The sequence below is a fragment of the Gorilla gorilla genome, chromosome 4 (assembly GCF_029281585.2).
Source record: "Gorilla gorilla gorilla isolate KB3781 chromosome 4, NHGRI_mGorGor1-v2.1_pri, whole genome shotgun sequence".
NCBI lineage: Eukaryota > Metazoa > Chordata > Mammalia > Primates > Hominidae > Gorilla > Gorilla gorilla.
The window spans coordinates 83,838,077-83,858,372 of NC_073228.2; the positions used below are offsets into that span (position 1 = coordinate 83,838,077).

General features: G+C 44.1%; 1 protein-coding gene across 2 annotated transcripts in view; it reads right to left on the bottom strand.

Annotated features, from left to right (window-relative positions):
- Positions 1-12,928: 12,928 nt before the first annotated feature.
- The window catches only part of PIGL (phosphatidylinositol glycan anchor biosynthesis class L), a 112,040-nt gene continuing 104,672 nt past the window's right edge, over positions 12,929-20,296 (bottom strand). The window contains exon 7 of one of the 2 annotated variants that reach the window (XM_004042211.5): positions 12,929-14,964. In XM_004042211.5, the coding sequence (XP_004042259.5) occupies positions 14,866-14,964 (99 nt within the window). In that variant the 3' untranslated portion in view covers positions 12,929-14,865. The remainder of the gene's footprint in view (positions 14,965-20,296) is intronic. The other variant, XM_019027170.4, reaches the window with a different exon arrangement.

Genomic DNA, 20,296 nt, shown 5'->3' on the forward strand with positions numbered 1-20,296 from the left:
TGGCGGGCGCCTGTAATCCCAGCTACTCGGGAGGCTGAGGCAGAATTGCTTGAACCCAGGAGGCAGAGGTTGCAGTGAGCCGAGTTCGTGCCATTGCACTCCAGCCTGGGCAACAAGAGCAAAACTCCGTCTCAATCAATCATTCAATCAATCAATCAATAAAGGAAGCAAGGTTTAAGGAGACAGGAGAAGTAACTGAACAGAGGTACGCACACATGCGAAAGCCAGGCTGAAGCTGCATGTGGTGGTGCACACCTGTAGTTGCAGCTACTCAGGAAGCTGAGGGCCACATGAGCCCAGGAGTTTTGAGACTGCAGTGAGCTATGATGGTGTCATGCATTCCACCCTGGGAGACACAGCGAGACCCCATCTCAAAAAAAAAAAAAAAAAAAATTGGCTGAATTGGAGGCTTTTAATGGGAAGAAGTAATGAAGATATCAGAAAGGTATGTTGAGGATAGACTGGACGGTCTTGGATATTAGGCTCAGGAATTTGGCCTTTATTTTGCAGGCATTGGGAAGCTGTGACCACCTCTGAACAGGATGAATAAAGCCTGGCCTCATATAGTCTTCTGATTGGTTGCCATCTCCCTCTCTTCTTAACTTCACATTGCTCCATATTACTAACATATTAGCTTTCCTCAAACATTCCTGCCATTACCAAATACTGAGTACAAATAATGGCAAATGCTTAATAAATATTTGCTCTTTGCTTTAGGGAAATTACTCATGAAATGATTTGTGAGGTAGACTAGACAAGGAAAAAGAACAGGGAGAGGGAATAAAGATCTCAGAACAAAGGTCTCTGAGGAAAAAAAAAAAAAAAATTTAAAAAAAAGGCCTGTAATCCCAGCACTCTGGGAGGCCAAGACCGGTGGATCACCTGAGGTCAGGAGTTCAAGACCAGCCTGGCCAACATGGTGAAACCTCGTCTCTACTAAAAATACAAAAATTAGCTGGGCGTGGTGTTGGGCATCTGTAATCCCAGCTACTCAGGAGGCTGAGGCAGGAGAATGGCTTGAGCCCAGGAGGCAGAGGTTGCAGTGAGCTGAGATGACGCCACTGCACTCCAGCCTGGAAGACAGAGTGAAACTCTGTCTCAAAAACAAAAACCAAACAAACAAAAAAAATACAGATGGCCAGGCCAGGCATGGTGGCTCACACCTGTAATACAGCATTATGGAAGGCTGAGGCAGGAGGATTGCTTAAGCCCAAGAGTTCAAGACCAGACTGGGCAATGTAGTGAAACCCCCCCATCTCTACAGGAAACAATAAAATACAATAAAAATGGCAGTTTCTCAGTTTGCTGTGCTGGGTTCTGTGTGGTCACTGTCTCTTCAGAATCACTGATGGCCAGGTTCACTCCTCAAGACTGGAAGCAGCACGCACAAGGATGGGATTTTTGAGGCCAGAACTCCAGGTATTTTTAATTTTTTTTTAATTTTAAAATTATACAGGGGCCAAGCACGGTGGCTCACACCTGTAATTCCGGTACTTTGGGAGAACATGGCAAAACCCTGTCTCTACTAAAAATACAAAAAATCAGGCTGGGCGCGGTAGCTCATACCTGTAATCCCAGCACTTTGGGAGGCCAAGGCAGGTGGATCACCTGAGATCGGGAGTCTGAGCCCAGCCTGGCCAACATGGCGAAACCCCATCTCTACTAAAAATACAAAAATTAGCCGGGCATGGTTGTGTACACCTTTAATCCCAGCTACTAAGGAGGCTGAGGCAAGAGAATTGCTTGAACCTGGGAAGCGGTGGTTGCAGTAAGTCAAGATTGTGTGCCATTGCAATCTAGCCTGGCTGACAGCAAGACTCCGTCTCAAAAAATAAATAAATAATTAAGTAAATAAAAAGTAAAAAAAATTAGCTGGGTGTGTTGGTGCTCACCTGTAGTCCCAGTTACCCAGGAGGCTGAGGTGGGAGGATCACCTGAGCCCGGGAAGTTGAGGCTGCAGTGAGCTGTGATCGCACCATTGCACTACAGCCTGGGCGACAGAGCAAGACTCCATCTTAAAAAAAAAATTATTATTTTTTTAGAGATATGTGATCACAGCTCACTGTAACCTTGAACTCCTTACTTCAAGCAGTCCTACCACAGCCTACAGGTGTGTGCCACCCCCTGGCTAATTTTTTAAAATTTTTTGTAGAGATGGGGTCATGCTATGTTGCCCAGGCTGGTCTCAAACTCCTGGCCTCAAGTGAGCCTCCTGCCTTGGCCTCCCTAAGTGCTGGGATTATAGGTGGGAGCCACTGCATTTGGTTGCATTTCTTTATTTAATTACATCTTGATCTTTTCATATCAATATACATATCCTCATTATTAACTGTTGCATAGAACAGCATAGTGTGGGTGTAGTTTATTTAGCTATTCTTTTTTTCACGGAAATTATGATTGTTTACAGTTTTTTGCTATTACCAAGAGTGTTGACAGTGAACATTCTTGTACATACCTCTTTATACATACATATGTGTATTATTTGAGAATAGAGAAGTGGGATTGCTGAGCTGAAAGATATGCATTTTTTTTTGGGTTTTTTTTTTTTTGAGACGGAGTTTCGCTCTTGTTGCCCAGGCTGGAGTAAAATGGCGTGACTTGGCTCACTGAAACCTCTGCCTCCCTAGTTCAAGCAATTCTCCTGCTTCAGCCTCCCAAGTAGCTGGGATTACAGGCACCCACCACCACGCCCAGCTAATTTTTTTGTATTTTTGGTAGCGACGGGGTTTTACTACATTGGCCAGGCTGGTCTCCAACTCCTGAACTCAAGATCCACCCACCTCGGCCTCTCAAAGTGCTGGGATTACAGGCATGAGCCACCACACCTGGCTGAGTTTTAATTTTTGATGGAGTCAAATTCATTAGTCTTTTTTTTTTTTTCTTTTGTCTTAATGGCTCTCTGACTTGGGTTTTCTGGGTTTTTTGTGATTTATTTCTTATTTCTTTTTTCTTCTTCCTCTTTTTTTTTTTTTTTTTTTGAGATGGAGTCTGTCTCCGATGCCCAGGCTGGAGGGCAATGGCATGATCTCGGCTCATTGCAACCTCTGCCTCCTGGGTTCAAACGATTCTCCTGCCTCAGCCTCCTGAGTAGCTGTGATTACAGGCGTGCGCCACCATGCCCAGCTAATTTTTGTATTTTTAGTAGAAACAGGGTTTCACCATGTTGGTCAGGCTGGTCTTGAATTCCTGACCTTGCGATCCACCCGCCTTGGCCTCCCAAAGTGCTGGGATTACAGGCGTGAGCCACCGCAGCCGGCTGTGATTTATTTCTTTTTTGAGAATATCTTTCTGGGACTAGGCGTGGTGGCTCACACCTGTAATCCCAGCACTTTAGGAGGCCAAATGAAGAAGACCACTTGAGGCCAGGAGTTTGAGACCAAACTGGGCAACACAGGGAGACCTCAAATTTGCAAAAAAATTTAAAAAATTAGCTTAGCAGGGCCGGGCGCGGTTGCTCATGCCTGTAATCCCAGCACTTTGGGAGGCCGAGGCGGGCGGATCATGAAGTCAGGAGATTGAGACCATCCTGGCTAACATGGCGAAACCCTGTCTCTACTAAAAATACAAAAAAATTAGCCGGGAGTGGTGGCGGGCTCCTGTAGTCCCATCTACTAGGGAAGCTGAGGCAGGAGAATGGCGTGAACCCAGGAAGTGGAGCTTGCAGTGAGCCGAGATCCTGCCACTGCACTCCAGCCTGGGCAACAGAGTGAGACTCCGTCTCAAAAAAAAAAAATTAGCTTAGCAGTGCAATGGCTCACACCTGTAATCCCAGCACTTTGGGAAGCTGAGGCGGGTGGATCACTTGAGGTCGGGAGCTCGAGACCAGCCTGACCAACACGGAGAAACCCCATCTCTACTAAAAATACAAAATTAGCCTAGCATGGTGGTGCATACCTGTAATCACAGCTACTTGGGAGGCTGAGGCAGGAGAATCGCTTGAACCCAGGAGGCAGAGGGTGCGGCGAGCCAAGATTGCACCATTGCACTCCAGCCTGGGTAACAAGAGTGAAACTCTGTCCCAAAAAAAAAAATTTAATTAATTTTAAAAATAAATAAAAAAATTAGCTTAGCGTGGCACATGCCTGAGTCCTAGCTATGCAGGAGGCTGAGGTGGGATGATAGCTTGAGCCAAGGAATTCAAGGCTGCAGTGAGCTGTGATCAAGCCACTGGACTCCAGTCTAGGAGACAGAACAAGACTCTGTCTCAAAAAAAAAAAAAAAAAAAAAAATTCTTCCTTACCCAAGCTTATAAACATATTTACTTGTATTTTCTTCTACTACTTTTATAGACTTTAGTTTGTTTATTGGTTTTGTTTGTTTGTTTAAGATGGAGTCTCGCTCTATCACCCAGTCTAGAGTGCAGTGGTGCGATCTCAGCTCACTGTAACCTCCACCTGCTGGATTCAAGCAATTCTCCTGCCTCAGCCTCCTGAGTAGGTGGGACTACAGGCACATGCCACCATGCCCGGCTAATTTTTTGTATTTTTAGTAGAGATGGGGTTTCACCATGCTGGCCAGGCTGGTCTCAAACTCCTGACCTTGTGATCCACCCACCTCAGCCTGCCAAAGTGCTGGGATTACAGGTGTGAGCCACCACGCCCGGCTATTTGTTTTTTTAAACATATAGGTCTTTGATCTACCTGGATTTGTGTGTGGGGTTTTTTTTTCTTCCTCTAAATTTTGTGAATGGTATCCTCAAATTGGATAACTGGTGGCTCAACACTTTATTGATGAATCCATCCATTCTTCATTTATTTAAAATGTTACATATACTAATCAGGGTTTTTAAGGACTCTTATTTGTTCTTTTCATCTATTTTTTTGTAGTTCCACAAATAACAAATTATTTTAAATCCCCAAGCTTTATAATGTGCCTTAAACAATCTAATAGGGTAAATCCTGCCATATTACACTTTTTTTGTGGGGTGGGGGGTGGGGAAGGAGTCTCACTCTGCCGCCCAGGCTGGAGTGCAGTGGTGCGACCTTGGCTCACTGCAACCTCCGCCTCCCAGGTTCAAGCGATTCTCCTGCCTCGGCCTCCTGAGTAGCTGGGATTACAGGTGTGTCCACCATGCGCAGCTAATTTTTGTATTTTAGTAGAGACGGGTTTTCACCATGTTGGCCAGGCTGGTCTTGAATTCCCAACCTCAGGTGATCCGTCAGCCTCAGGCCTCCCAAAGTGCTGGGATTACAGGCGTGAGCCACCGTGCCTGGCCATATTATTCTGTTTTTTGTGCACTGTGTCCTGCAGATGAATTTTAGAATTAGTGAGTCAAGTATCATGCAATCAAAGCATGTTTGGATTTTGGTTGCAATTATATTGCATTTATAAATTAATTCAGGGAGAACAGACTTCTGTACAGTACTGCTTTATCATCCAGGAAGGTAATATGGCTCACCAATGGGTTTGTTCTTTCCCACTCTTCAAGTTTTATGCTGTTCTCTTTATGGAAACAGTATGAACAGCACGCTGTAGGGTTCGGTTTATCCTTAGCTGTCTTATGCTATTTGTCGTCCTTTTGCATGGGATCGTTGCTGTTTTGCTTTTTATTTTTTTTTCGAGACAGAGTCTTGCTCTGTTGCCCAGGCTGGAGTGCAGTGGTGCAAACTAGGCTCACTGCAACTTCTGCCTCCCGGGTTCAAGCGAGTCTCCTGCCTGAGCCTCCCGAGTAGCTGGGATTACAGGCACACACCACCATGCCTGGCTAATTTTTGTATTCTTAGTAGAGACGGGTTTTCATCATGTTGGCCAGGCTGTCTCGAACTCTTGACCTCGTGAGCCGCCTGCCTCAGCCTCCCAAAGTGCTAGGATTACAGGCGTGAGCCACCACACCTGGCCTAAGTTTTAATATATAGAAAGGCAGGCCTCACATCACTATCCTTTTTGATGTTTATATTTTGGCGATACTTGGACATTTTCTTTTCTAACATATTTTTAAAATAATTTAATTCAAATCCCAAAGATAATCCATTGATATTCTGACTAGAATTACATTAAATTTATATATTAACATTGTAAGAATGTGAATAAATATACATATATAAATACATATGTAAATATTTAAATTTCTATATTGGAATTTATACATGCTATAGGTAGTATTAAATTTATATATGACTGTATGAGGATTTTTAAATCTCTATCAAGGAACATGGCACAACTCTCCATTTATTCAATTCTTGTTTTATGTTCTGCATTAATTCTTGTTTTATCTTTTAAAAACTGTTAAAAGAAAAACAGGAAGCACTAAAAGTTGTTCAAAATAACAACAAATGTTGTATTCTGTAGTGTTTGTGTTTAATGGGCTAGTGTGTTAGGTGAGTATCACTAGGTGCAGAAAGCGATCATCAGATTTTTTTTTTTTTTTTTTTTTTTTGAGACGGAGTCTCGCTCTGTCTCCCAGGCTGGAGTGCAGTGACAATCTCGGCTCACTGCAAGCTCCGCCTCCCGGGTTCACGCCATTCTCCTGCCTCAGCCTCCCGAGTAGCTGGGACTACAGGCGTCTGCAACCACCCCCCGGCTAATTTTTTGTATTTTTAGTAGAGGCGGGGTTTCACCGTGTTAGCCAGGACGGTCTCGATCTCCTGACCTCGTAATACGCCTGCCTCAGCCTCCCAAAGTGCTGGGATTACAGGCGTGAGCCACCGCACCCGTCGTGATCATCAAATTTAGCTTGTGTATATCTTTTATAGTGAACTAGAATATTTTAATGCAATCTTATTTTCACGTGAATTTTTGAATTGAGATACAGTTTGAATAACATAAAATTCAACCCTTTAACGTGTACAATTCAGTGTTTGTTAGTATACTTTAGTATTCAGTGTTTTTGAGTTCATGACCAACATAGTGAAACCCAGTCTCTTAAAAAACAAAATTAGCCAGGTGTGATGGCACACCCCTGTAGTCCTGGCTACTTGGGAGGCTGAGACAGGAGGATCATTTGAGCCTAGGAGTTCTAGGTTACAGTGAACCATGATCATACCACCATACTCCAGCCTGGGTGACAAGACAGGACCCTATGTTAAAATATTTTTAATATATAAAATTGTTTTTAAAAAAGAAAGAAACCCTGTACCATTAGCAGCCACTGCCCACTCCCCACTTCCTCTAGCCTCTGGCAACTACTAATCTGCTTTCCATCTCAAAATGTGCCTATTTTAAATGTTTCACGGAAGTGGAATCCTACATAGGTGACATTTTGTGTCTGGCTTCTCTCACTTAGCATAATGCTGTTGAAGTTCATTTGCCTTGTAGCATGCATCAAGACTTTGTTCCTTTTTTTTTTTTTTGTGACTGAGTCTCACTCTGTTGCCCAGGCTGGAGTACAATGGTGCAATCTCGGTTCACTGCAACCTCCACCTCCCAGGTTCAAGCAATTCTCCTGCCTCAACCTCCCAAGTAGCTGGGATTACAGGCATGTGCCACCATGCCCAGCTAATTTTTTTCTATTTTTAGTAGAGAGGGGGTTTCACCATATTGACCAGGCTGGTCTTGAACTCCTGATCTTGTGATCCGCCCGCGTTGGCCTCCCAAGGCGTTGGAATTACAGGCATGAGCCACTGTGCCCGGCCAGGACTTTGTTCCTTTTTATGGCTGAATAATAAAATGCCACATTTTGCTTATTCACCAGTTGATGGACATTTGAGTTGTTTCTACTTTGAGGCTATTATGAATAATATTGCTATGAATACTCATTTACAAGGTTTTGTCTGAATGTTTTCCATTCTATGGGAAATGTACCTAGGAGTGGAGTTGCTGGGTCATGTGGTAAATCCTTGTTAAAATTACTAAGAAAACATCAAACCGTTTTCCATAGCAGCTGCATCATTTACATTCCCACCAACAATGTATAAGGGTTCCAATTTCTTTACATCCTCACCAACACTTATTTTTTATTATTTTTTTGAGACAGGGTCTGGTTCTGTCACCCAGGCTGGAGTGCAATGGCAAAATGCAACCTCTGCCTCCCAGGCTCAAGCCATCCTCTCACCTCAACCTCCCTGGGCAATTTTTGTATTTTTAGTTCACTATATTGCCTATGCTGGTCTCGAACTCCTGACCTCAAGCCATATAATATTTTATAATTTTTTTCAGCCTTTTTCACTTTTGTGGTTATATATCCATCTGTTCCCAATAACTGCACTTTTGTTTTCTTTTTTCCTGAATTAGACTTGCAGTATATTGGCTTATTTCATTTTTCAAAGAAAACTTATTCTTTCCACTATTTTTTGGTTTCACTTATTTAATCTAATCTTATATCTCTATTAAGTCCCTCTTGCTATTGGTTTCTATTTTTGATTTTCTCAAATTGAATCATGTAGTTCACTTATTTTCAATCTTTTAAAAAATTAAGCATTTAAGACTACAAATTACCTAAATACAGATCCCACATCAAGTGTTAATTTTTATTACTTTCTAGATAATTCGTAATACCAATTTTGATTTCCTCTTTGATCTAGGGGTTATTTAGGAAGGGGCTTCTTGATTTCTGAGTAGTGTTGTTTATCCCCCTCTTTAGTAATTTTATTATTTACTTGCATGTTATTTAATTATGATCCAAGAATGTGGCCTGTTAAATCTCTACATTAGGGAATTTATTAGGGATTTCTCTGCTGGGTGCAGTGGCTTATGCCTGCAGTCCCAACGTTTTGGGAGGCCAAAGTGGTCAACATAGCGACACCTCGTCTCATTAAAACAAACAAACAAACAACAACAAAAAGAACGGCAGGACGTCGTGGCTTACGCCTGTAATCCCAGCACTTTCGGAGGCTGAGACAGGCAGATCACCTGAGGACAGGAGTTTGAGACCAGCCTGGCCAACATGGTAAAATCCTGTCTCTACTGAAAATACAAAAATTAGCTGGGCGTGGTGGCGCACATCTGTAATCCCAGCTACTCGGGAGGCTGAGGCAGGAGAATCGCTTGAACCCGGAAGGCGGACAGTGAGTCAAGATCACACCACTGCACTCCAGCCTGTGCGACAGAGTGAGACTCCATTTCAAACAAACAAACAAACAAAACCCACAAAAAACCGGGGGTGGTGGCACATGCTTGTAGTCCCAGCTACTTGGGAGGCTGAAGCAGAGGGTTCCTCGAGCCCAGGAATTTGAGGCTGCAGTGAGCTGTTAGCACACCACTGCATTCCAAGCCCGGGTGACAGAACAAGACCTGGTCTCAAATAAATAAATAAATAAATGGATTTATCAGTGGCCAATAAACAGTCAACTTTTGTAAACATTCTATCACATAAGTGAATGTTTGCTTTATTCTAATATTTGATGTTATTATTTTTTGCCAACTCGATTTTTCAAAATTCTGGAAGAATACTGAGGCCTCCTACTATTATCGTGGTGTCTTGTTTGTTTTTGTCTTTTAATAAAGGTCTTGTATGTCTGGGAGGTTTTGTTTTATGTATCTGGCTACTGTGATGTTGGGTGCCTGTCATCTCATGGAGTGAACCTGTTAACATACCCATCTTTGTCCAGTTTAATGCTTCTTGGTGTCATACTGGGTTTGGCCTGGATTTCTGGTGTTGCTCTTCCTTCTTTTTGTTCTCCTGCTATATGGTATATGGTTCATCCTTTTATTTTTAGCCTTTGTTACTTTTAGATGTAGCTAGATTTTGTTTTCTAACACACTGATTTCACAGTCTGTTTTGGTCTGGAAATTCAGCCTGTTCATATTTTTTGAAGTAGCTCTGATTTTATTCTTTTTGTATTACTTCTATTATATTTATTACATTTTATACTATTTTCCTTTTTTCTTACTTTTGCAGTCTTAAGTTTTTCTTCGTTTCCTGCTTTCCTCTTTGTTAATTGAGATCCCATGCTTTTTAGTTTCAGCCCTGGAACTGTATACCTTTCAGTTCCTTACAATCCAGACTGCAGCCCATCAGTTGTCTATTTGTCACCCTGCACCATGCGGCTTTACCCCCAGCCCAGCCTCCCCTTGGCCGCAAAGGACACCTTTTTTTTTTTTTGATGAAGTCTCGCTCTGTTGCCAGGCCAGAGTGCAGTGGCACAATCTCGGCTCACTGCAACCTCTGTCTCCTGGGTTCAAGCGATTCTCATGCCTCAGCCTCCCGAGTAGCTGGGAGTACAGGCGCGCACCACCATGCCCAGCTAATTTTTTTATTTTCAGTAGAGACAGGGTTTCACCATGTTGGCCAGGATGGTCTTGATCTCTTCACTTCATGATCCACCCGCCTCGGCCTCCCAAAGTGCTGGGATTACAGGCATGAGCCACCACGCCCGGCCTGGTTTTTTTTTTTTTTTTTTTAAACAGAGTCTCACTCTGTAGCCCAGACTGGAGTGCAATGGCACAATCTTGGCTCACTGCAACTTCTGCCTCCTGGGTTCAAGTGATTCTGCTGCCTCAGCCTCCCAAGTAGCTGGGATTACAGGCATGCGCCACCACGCCTGGCTAATTTTTGTATTTTTAGTAGAGACAGGGTTTCTCCACGTTGGCCAGGCTGGTCTCGAACTCCTGACCTCAAGTGATCTGCCAGTCTCAGCCTCCCAAAGTGCTGGGATTACAGGTGAGAGCCACGGTGGCTGGCCCCAAGAGGAGACTTTTTTGAATACTTTAATCTCCCCCTTCTCACTGGGAATTTAGGAATTTCACAGCATATTTGTGCATCTGTTTTAAAAATCAAAGCTGCCTAGGATTTGGCGGGCTCTTTCAGTGTACTCAGTCTCCTTCAGATTACGGAAGTTCTCCTTTATTACCCTCCTGCTTTTGCTCCTTCTGGAACTTCCATTATTCACGTTGGCTCTCCTTAATGTGTTTTCAAATCTCTTTCCCACCCTTATTTCCATTTCTTGGCTTTTTAACCTCTTTGTTCTGCAACATATCTTCTACTTGATATTCCACATTACTAATTTGGTCACCACGGAGAAGTGTGCTTTTTTGTCTGGGTCAGTGCCCGGGCTTTCACTACTGTTTCTGATAAAGTCTCTTCCATTTAATTGCTACTTCAGTGAGATCTGCCCTATTCCCCTCCTTCTGAGCCTCCTCAGGTGAGGGTTCCCCTTTTGTATTGTGTGTGGTTGCTCTCGATTTTTGTGTTTTCTTAATGAGTCAGGGCTGCTGAGTGGTAGCCAAGCAGGGAGTGGTTGAAGATGGCAGTTTCTGCTCTCTGGACCGAGGTGAGAACTGGCAAACCATCAGCCCTTGCCGAGGATGGGGTGGGTGGGGGATTGTTTGCAGGTCTCTCTGACAAGGGGTGACCCTCTCCTGACTTCAGCACACCCACCCCGGCCTGGTCGCTCTCCAGGTCTCTGAGCAAGTGGATTACTGCCCCTCCCAGAGGATTCTTAGTTCACTGAGATCCTTTCTATTTGGGCAGTTGGAGGAGAGGATTCTCTCCTTTTTTTTTTGGTGTTCCTTCAAGGAACCATGAAATTCTGATTTTTGCTCCAGGCTTTGGGGCTACTGCTACCTAGTTTTGCAGGTTGTTAACCAAACAAGAGCATCTGGCTAAGTGGATGCTTAAGTCTCTGCTCCTTCTACAAGGCTGTTTGTGGCTGTCCCTGGGGAGGGAGTGTGTTTGCAGGCAGGAAAGACTACTTGTTGATAATTTGCACAAGGACACTCTTTTCTTGCCAGGACAAGTGTCCCCAGGGCTGCATTGAATCTGGAGGGTACTTTTCTCATGAAGGCACTGCTAGTGGCTGCCCTAACTGGCCTCCAGGGGCTTCCTTCCCTCCTGTGCTGCAGTCCCTTGGCTCTCTGCTGATACCAAGGAGAGCCTAGTTCTGGTCTGTCCTCTTTCCAGAACCCAGAGTAGAACCTGCAGTCTCAGATGCAGCAACCCTCTTTTTTTTATTTTTTAAATCTTATTTATTTTTATTTTATTTTTTTGAGACGGAGTCTCCCTCTATCGCCAAGGCTGGAGTGCAGTGGTGCGATCTCGACTCACTGCAACCTCTGCCTCCCGGGTTCAAGCAATTGTGCCTCAGCCTCCCAAGTAGCTGGGATTATAGGCGTGAGCCACCGCGTTGGCCGACTTCTACTTAATTATTTCAAAAAAGTTGGAATGTACAGTAAAACAAAAGAGGCAGGAAATGTTTTAAGTCTCACCATCCAGAAGCAAATATTGATAATTTTGTTCATTTTTCTAACCTCTAAGATTAAAAAAAATATATATATATATATATATATATATATTTTTTTGAGACAGAGTCTCATTCTGTGGCCTAGGCTGGAGTGCAGTGGTATGATCATGGCTCACTGCAGCCTCGACCTCCTGGGCACAAGTGATCTTCTCACTTCAGCCTCCCGAGTAGCTGGGACTATACATACACCCCACCAAGCCTGGGTAATTTTAAAATATTTTGAAAATATGGGGTCTTACTATGTTGCCCAGGCTGGTTTCAAACTCCTGAGCTCAAGTAATCCTCCTGCATCAGCCTCCCGAAGTGCTGGGATTACAGGTGTGAGCCACTGCACCTGGCCTATACACACTTTTTTTTTGTTTGTTTTTAGATGGAGTCTCGCTCTGTTGTCAGGCTGGAGTGCTGTGGTGCGATCTCGGCTCACTGCAATCTCTGCCTCCCAGGTTCAAGCAATTTGCCTACCTCAGCCGCCTGAGTAGCTGGGACTACAGGTGCCCGCCCCCATGCCCAGCTAATTTTTGTATTTTTAGTAGACACGAGGTTTCACCATGTTGGCCAGGATGGTCTCGATCTCTTGACCTTGTGATCTGCCCGCCTCAGCCTCCCAAAGTGCTGGGATTACAGGCGTGAGCCACCGCGGCCGGGCCTATAAACACACTTTTTAAAAAACTTCACATGATATCAAAATTCTCACATCCAAATGATCCATAAACAACAACAAAGTCCTTTACAATTATAAATGTTCATTGTTGAAAGATTACCTTGCCAGCTAGTATTTATCTTTTGGATATATATCTTTTGATATATATGTATTTATTTATATACTTGTGTATATATTTATTCAACAAAAATGGGATTGTGCTATTCCTAACCCGCTTTTAAAAATTTAATACAGTGTGAACGTTCTTCCTTGTTACAAAACACAACTGCATCAGTGGATTTTTCCAGTTTTGCTATTATAAATAATACAATGATAATCTTTGTGTGTATAATTGTTGTCGTTTTTTTTGGAGAAAGGGCTCTGTCGCCCAGGCTGGAGTGCAGTGGCGCGATCTCAGCTCACTGCAGCCTCCGCCTTCTGGATTCAAGCAATCCTCGTGCCTCAGCCTTCCGAGTAGCTGGGACCACAGGCCTGCCGCACCATGCCTGGCTAATTTTTGTATTTTTAGTAGACATGGGGTTTTGCCACATTGGCCAGGCTTGTCTCGAACTCCTGGCCTCAAGTGATCCACCCTCCTTGACCTCCCAAAGTGCTGGGATTACAGATGTGAGCCACTGCGCCCAGCCAGTGTGTATATAATTTTGATTTTCTAAGTATTCCTTAGGTCATAGAATATGCATATTTTAAAAGCTCTTAGCAGAGTTGCTGTTCAGAAAGGCTGGGTCAGTGTCTGTCTTCCTAGTAACAGGGCAGAGGTCAGCCTGTCCTACCACACTCTCCTACTGCACTCTAGCCAGTGTTAGTAACGTGCTTCTGGTCACATTTTCACATGAAGGCTATTAGGAGCTATTGACAAAGTTTAAGTAGACAAATCACATAACCAGATTTGCATTTTTGATTCCGGCTTCAGAGCCTAATAGCTCTATTAGTCTTATGTGGCCCCTAGGAGGCATTCAAGATAATGGTGACACCAAGCAAAGGAGGGCAAGTTGAGGTGGAGTGTCTGAACAAGCAGGTCTCTAACCTGCAGCTATGGAGAAGCAATTCAGTGTTTCCTGTGGCGGGTGGAGGGCATACTTACCCAGCAGAGCATGTGAGACTCTTTGATATGCACCTTCATGTATTATCTTGTTCAGTTCTCTGAGGTTGGGATCATTATTATTTCCCATTTTGCAGATGAGAGAATTGAGGCAGAGAAAGGTTCAGCACCTTGCCTTTGGTTACACAGCTGGTCATTCTGGCTTCAATCGCAGGACTACCAGTCTGTGCTCTTCACCACTTAGCTTCCCTGACTCAGGCCACTTCCCTGGAGCATTAGCTGGATTCTGAGAGTAGTTTCCAAGCCAGAGCTTTCAGAGAGCTTTTGTTCGTAGGACAATTTTAAGACATCAGGTTCTTGAATGCTTTGTGTTTTTTTAAGTCTTAGATTTATCTTCCTATTTCCTACTTCTCCAAAAAGACTGAAAGCTGACATATTTGATCGTAAGCTCTTTGAGGCAGAGTTCTTGTAATCGTCTCTGTATAAAACAGTGCCCACCCCAGTGACCTGTACTTGGATGCTTCAATCACAGCTGTCCTGTTAAATAGAGCAAGTTTTTCCTAGACCCACATTCTGATAAAAGAAAAATCAAAGGAATTATGATTGAACCAATTCAACACACACTGTTGCATTTTGTGTATGTGTTTTTGGTGAACCTGCTTTGGAAACAATGTAAAAGTCACATCTGTGGAGTGTTTTTAGAGCACTTTTATGTTCATTTATGATAATAGGGACCTGCCCAGGCACTGGGCTAGATGTTCCACATCTACTGTGTCATTATGTAAATTGTTTTTCACAAGAACTTGAGACGCTAGCAGTGTAGCTATTATTATCCTTGGGGTGGTTTGTTTTTGGTTCTTTGGGTTTTTTCCCAGGGGAAGAAGCTGGAGTTTGGACAGCCCCTGGCCTACATGGGCTCCCTTTTGCAGAGGCTGCTCCAGCGGGGATCTCCTTGAGCTCAGGCAAATAAGCCAGTGCCAGGCCAGGTCCCCCGCACTCCTTTGTCTATTTTCCCCTTTGTTCCTTGGATCTGAAAACCCTTCAAGGCTTCAGAGGAAGCTCAGTGAGTTGATTCTCATGTACCGGGAGAAGATAATGTAGAGGCGGCGGAACCAGAGGAGCTGGCTGCGGTGGCAGGACATGGCTTTCTAGAAGAATCAAAGAGAACCAGTTATGAAACAGTTGCACTGGAGCTGTTTCACTACTTTCAGATCTGGCCTCCGCACCTTAAATCCTTCCTCGAACTAATATGCTTCATGCTATAGCCTTATCTGTCTTCTTCCTGTAACCCACGAACCTCTCTGGATTGGCCTCCTGTTATGGCCCCTGCTTTCCCATCTCCTACTTCCTGTGATTACAACACACAATGCTCACCGTAGCTACAGCACTCACCATGGGATACCAGAAAACTGGCAGAACAGTCCACATGCATCATCTCAATGTTAACAACCCTGTGAATCAAGTACTGTTATTACTGTTTTTTAAAAAATAAATAGATGAGGAAACTCGTCAGTCTCAAACAGCTAGTAGGTAGTAGAGCTGGCTGAGATTTTAACCCAGAGCCAACTGATTGATTCTAGAGTCCATATTCTTTTTTTTTTTTTTTTTTTTTTTTGAGCCTGTCACCCAGGCTGGAGTGCAGTGGTGCGATCTTGGCTCACTGCAAGCTCTGCCTCCTGAGTTCAGGCCATTCTCCTGCTTCAGCCTTCCGAGTAGCTGGGACTACAGGCACCTGCCACCATGCCTGGCTAATTTTTTGTATATTTAGTAGAGGCAGGGTTTCACTGTGTTAGCCAGGATAGTCTCAATCTCCTGACCTAGTGATCCGCCCACCTTGGCCTCCCAAAGTGCTGGGATTACAGGCGTGAGCCACCGCGCCCGGCCAGTTAGAGTCCACATTCTTAATCATGTTGCTACTACCTCAAATATACAACACAAACAGGGATGTTTCACGGGAAGAAAGCTAGTACACTATGCCCAAATTCCTCTGAGTTAGGTCGTTTGGGGAGGTCCAATCACTATCAGAAGAAGAAAAAAAGGAATGGCACACAGGTGTGAGTTGTCGTTCCCATCTTCTAGGGAAAATGCACATTATCTTGTTATTTAGACCTAGTATAGTTCAGTTTTTAAACAGAATAGATTACAGCAACTGACTTCACTAGATATACATAAAAGGATGTGCCTGTTTATCTCTAAGTACCATAATTAACTTGCCTCTCTAAGCTAATATCTTCACAAACTTCTATGTAAATAACCCCTTTTATATTCATTGTCAGACCCTACATGACTTGCCAGGTATGGAGGCTCACGCCTGTAATCCCAGCACTTTGGGAGGCTGAGGTGGGTGGATCACCTGAAGTCGGGAGTTCGAGACCAGCCTGACCAACATGGAGAAACTCTGTCTCTACTAAAAATACAAGATTAGCTGGCGTGGTGGCGCATACCTGTAATCCCAGCTACTTGGGAAGCTGAGGCAGGAGAATTGCTTGAACCCAGGAGGCGGAGATTGCAATTAGCGGAGATTGCAGTGAACTGAGATCGCCACTGCACTCCAGCCTGGTGACAGAGCAAGACTCCGTCTCAAAAAAATAAAATAAAATAAAATAAAATAGAAGATAAAGGGAAAACCATTACAAAAGAGGGACATTATAAGATAATAAGACGAATTGGCTAGGCGCAATGGCTCATGCCTGTAACCTCAGCACCTTGGTAGCCCGAGGCAGCTGGATCACTTGAGGTCAGGAGTTTGAGACCAGCCTGACCAACATGGTGAAACCCTATCTCTACTAAAAAAAAAAAAAAAAATCCAAAATTAGCTGGGCATGGTGGTGCACGCCTGTAACCCCAGCTACTCAGGAGGCTGAGGCAGGGGACTCGCTTGAACCCAGGAGGCAGAGGTTGCAGTGAGCCAAGATCGCATCATCGCACTCCAGCCTGGGCAACAAGAGCAAAACTCTGTCTCAAAATAAATAAATAAATAAGAGAAATAATCTGCTAACAAATATAACAGCTTTGGGCAGGGCACAGTGTCTCATGTTTGTAATCCCATCACTTTGGGAGGCCGAGTTGTGCAGATCACCAGGTCAGGAGTTCAAGACCAGCCTGGCCAACATAGTGAAACCCCATCTCTACTGAAAATACAAAAAAATTAGCCAGGCTTGGTGGTGCCGGCCTGTCTGTAATCCCAGCTACGCAGGAGGCTGAGGCAGGAGAATCACTTGAACCCAGGAGGCAGAGGTTTCAGTGAGCTGAGATCTTACCACTACACTCCAGCCTGGGCAACAGAGTGAGACTCTGTCTCAAAAAAAAAAAAAAAAAAGATCAGTGTTATGAAAACCATTCACTGACCACAAAGTAATTAAATTATAAATTAACAATAAAAAGGCCCCATACACGGCAGGGCGCAGTGGCCCACACCCGTAATCTCACCACTTTGGGAGGTTGAGGTGGGAGGATCACCTGAGGTCAGGAGTTCGAGACCAGCCTGACCAACATGGTGAAACTTCGTCTCTACTAAAAAATACAAAATTAGCCAGGCGTGGTGGCACCTGCCTGTAATCCCAGCTACCTGGGAGGCTGAGGCAGGAGAATCGTTTGAACCTGGGAGGTGGAGGTTGCAGTGAGCCAAGATCGCACCATTGCACTCCAGCATGGGCACCAAGAGTGAAACTCTGTCTCAGAAAAAAAAAAAAAAAGACTACATATACACACACAGCCATGCCATTCTCATTTGTGGTAGTTCTATAAAGTCACTGAAAACACTGAATTAGTGAATACTGAACCATTGTTTCTAGTGGAAATACAGGGTTGGGTTCCTAAGCCTTTGGCCACAATATTTTCATCAATCAGTCAATATATAACCTTGTTTTGTGTATATTTCTGTTTAAAAACTCCATATGAAATACATGTTGTTGATTCATTAGCACTGAACTCATGGCCAATGGCACTGTAACTCATGCTTGTGATCAAACCCACATAAGGCACATTACAGCCTCTTGTGCTTAGGAATGCAAGACAGCACTTCAGCATCATCCTTAGAGGCTATTTTAAACAGCAAAATCAACAAAAACCACAAAAATGAGAAAAATGGGGCATTAAATATACACAAAAAGGTATTTTTTTACAGTAGGAGAGCTGAAACAGCTGGGAACATGCATATGTGCATCCGGTGACTCATGTTTCACCCCTCTGCGAGTGTCCACGAATGACTACAAAAGCACTTTGAGCACTGACTTTGGAGTTACAAATGAATTTTAGTGAGTAGGTGCATTCATAAATACAGAACTACAAATAATGAAGATCGACACGTTTGTAACTGTAAATTATACCCTCAAAGATTAAAGGGGAACTCACAATGGAGTCTATAAATTACTTATAATTAAATGACAATAGGAGAACTACATATCAAAACTTATCATGTGTAGCTAAAGAAACACTTCAAGGAAAATTAATAGTATTAAAGTATTTTTTTTTTGAAGATTGAAAATGAAAACAAAGCTAACCTTTCAAGTTAAAAAGATTTAAAGAAGAACAGGCTGGGTGTGGTGACTCACGCCTGTAATCCCAGCACTTTGGGAGGCCAAGCCAGGTGGATCGCTTGAGGCCAGAAGTTCGAGACTGGCCTGGCCAAACATGGCGAAACCCAGTCTCTACTAAAAATACAAAAATTAGCCGGGCGAAGTGGCGGGCCCCTATAGTCCCAGCTACTCAGGAGACTGAGACAGGAGAATTGCTTGAACCCAGGAGGTGGAGGTTGTGGTGAGCCGAGATCGCTCCACTGCACTCCAGCCTGGGTGACAGAGCAAGACTCTGTCTCAAAAAATAAAAATAAAAAATAAATAAATAGGCTGGGTGCGATGGCTCACACCTGTAATCCCAGCACTTTGGGAGGCTGAGGTGGGCAATCACCTGAGGTCGGGAGTTCGAGACCAGCCTGACCAACATGGGGAAACCCTGTCTGTACTAAAAATACAAAATTAGCCAGGCGTGGTGGCGTGTGCCTGTGATCCCAGCTACTTGGGAGGCTGAGGCAGGAGAATCGCTTAAACCCGGGAGGCGAAGGTTGAGGTGAGCCGAGATTGCACCATTGTACTCCAGCCTGGGCAATAAGAGCGAAACTCCGTCTCAAAAAAAATAACATAAAATAACAGTAAAAAGAAAGAAAGAAAGACAGACAGACAGACAGAAAGAGGGAGGGAGGGAGGAAGGAAGGAAGGAAGGAAGGAAAAGAATAAAACCATAAATGAAGTAGGACAGAAATAATAAAGTACAAAAACGAATGCACTATTGAAGAAACAAGATAATTAATATGTGCTCAACACTGCATTCTCAGTACCTAGCAAAGTGCCTCTTATTAGGTACAAAGGTTTACTGTAGAAAATTTAGAAAATATGGGCTGGGCATGGTGGCTCACGCCTGTGATCCCAGCACTATGGAAGGCCAAGGCGGGTGGATCACCTGAGGTCAGGAATTCAAGACCAGCCTGACCAACATGGCTAAACCCCGTGTCACTAAAAATACAAAATTAGCTGGGCATGGTGGCACATGCCTGTAATCCCAGCTACTCGGGAGTGTGATGCAGAAAAATCACTTGAACCCAGGAGGTGGAGGGTGCAGTGATCTGAGATCGCACCATTGCACTCCAGCCTGGGCAACAAGAGCGAAACTACATCTAAAAAAAAAAAAAAAAAAAGGCCCGGCACAGTGGTTCATGCCTGTAATCCCAGCACTTTGGGAAGCAGAGGCGAGCGGATCATTTGAGGTCAGGAGTTCAAGACCAACCTGGCCAACATGGTGAAACCCTGCCTCTACTAAAAATACAAAAATTAGCTAGGCGTGGTGGCATGCGCCTGTACTCCCAGTTACTCGAGAGGCTGAGGCAGGAGAATTGCTTGAACCTGGGAGGCAGAGGTTGTTGTGAGCTGAGATCGTGCCATTGCACCCCAGCCTGGGTGACAGAGCAAGACTCTGTCTCAAAAAAAAAAAAAAAAAAAAAAAAATGGCCGGGCACAGTGGCTCATGCCTGTAACCCCAGCACTTTGGGAGGCCGAGGTGGGTAGATCACCTGCGGTCAGGAGTTCGAGACCAGCCTGACCAATATGGTGAAATCCCATCTCTATTAAAAATACAAAAATTAGCTGGGCCTGGTGGCGTGAACCTGTAGTCCCAGTTACTGGAGAGGCTGAGACAGAAGAATTGCTTGAACCTGGGAGGTGGAGGTTGCAATGAGCCGAGATTGTGCCACTGCACTCCAGCCTGGACGACAGAGGAAGACTTCATCTCAAAGAAAATTTAGAAAATAAAGCTAAACAAAAAAACCCCAAAACCAAAATCATTATCCTGAGTTTCTATTCTCTTAGATTTTCCTTCCTTCCTTCCTTTCTTCCTTCCTTCCTTCCTTCTTCTTTTCTTTTCTTTCTCTCTCTCTCTCTCCCGCTTTCCCTCCCTCCCTCCCTTGTTTCCTTCCTTCCTTCCCTCCTT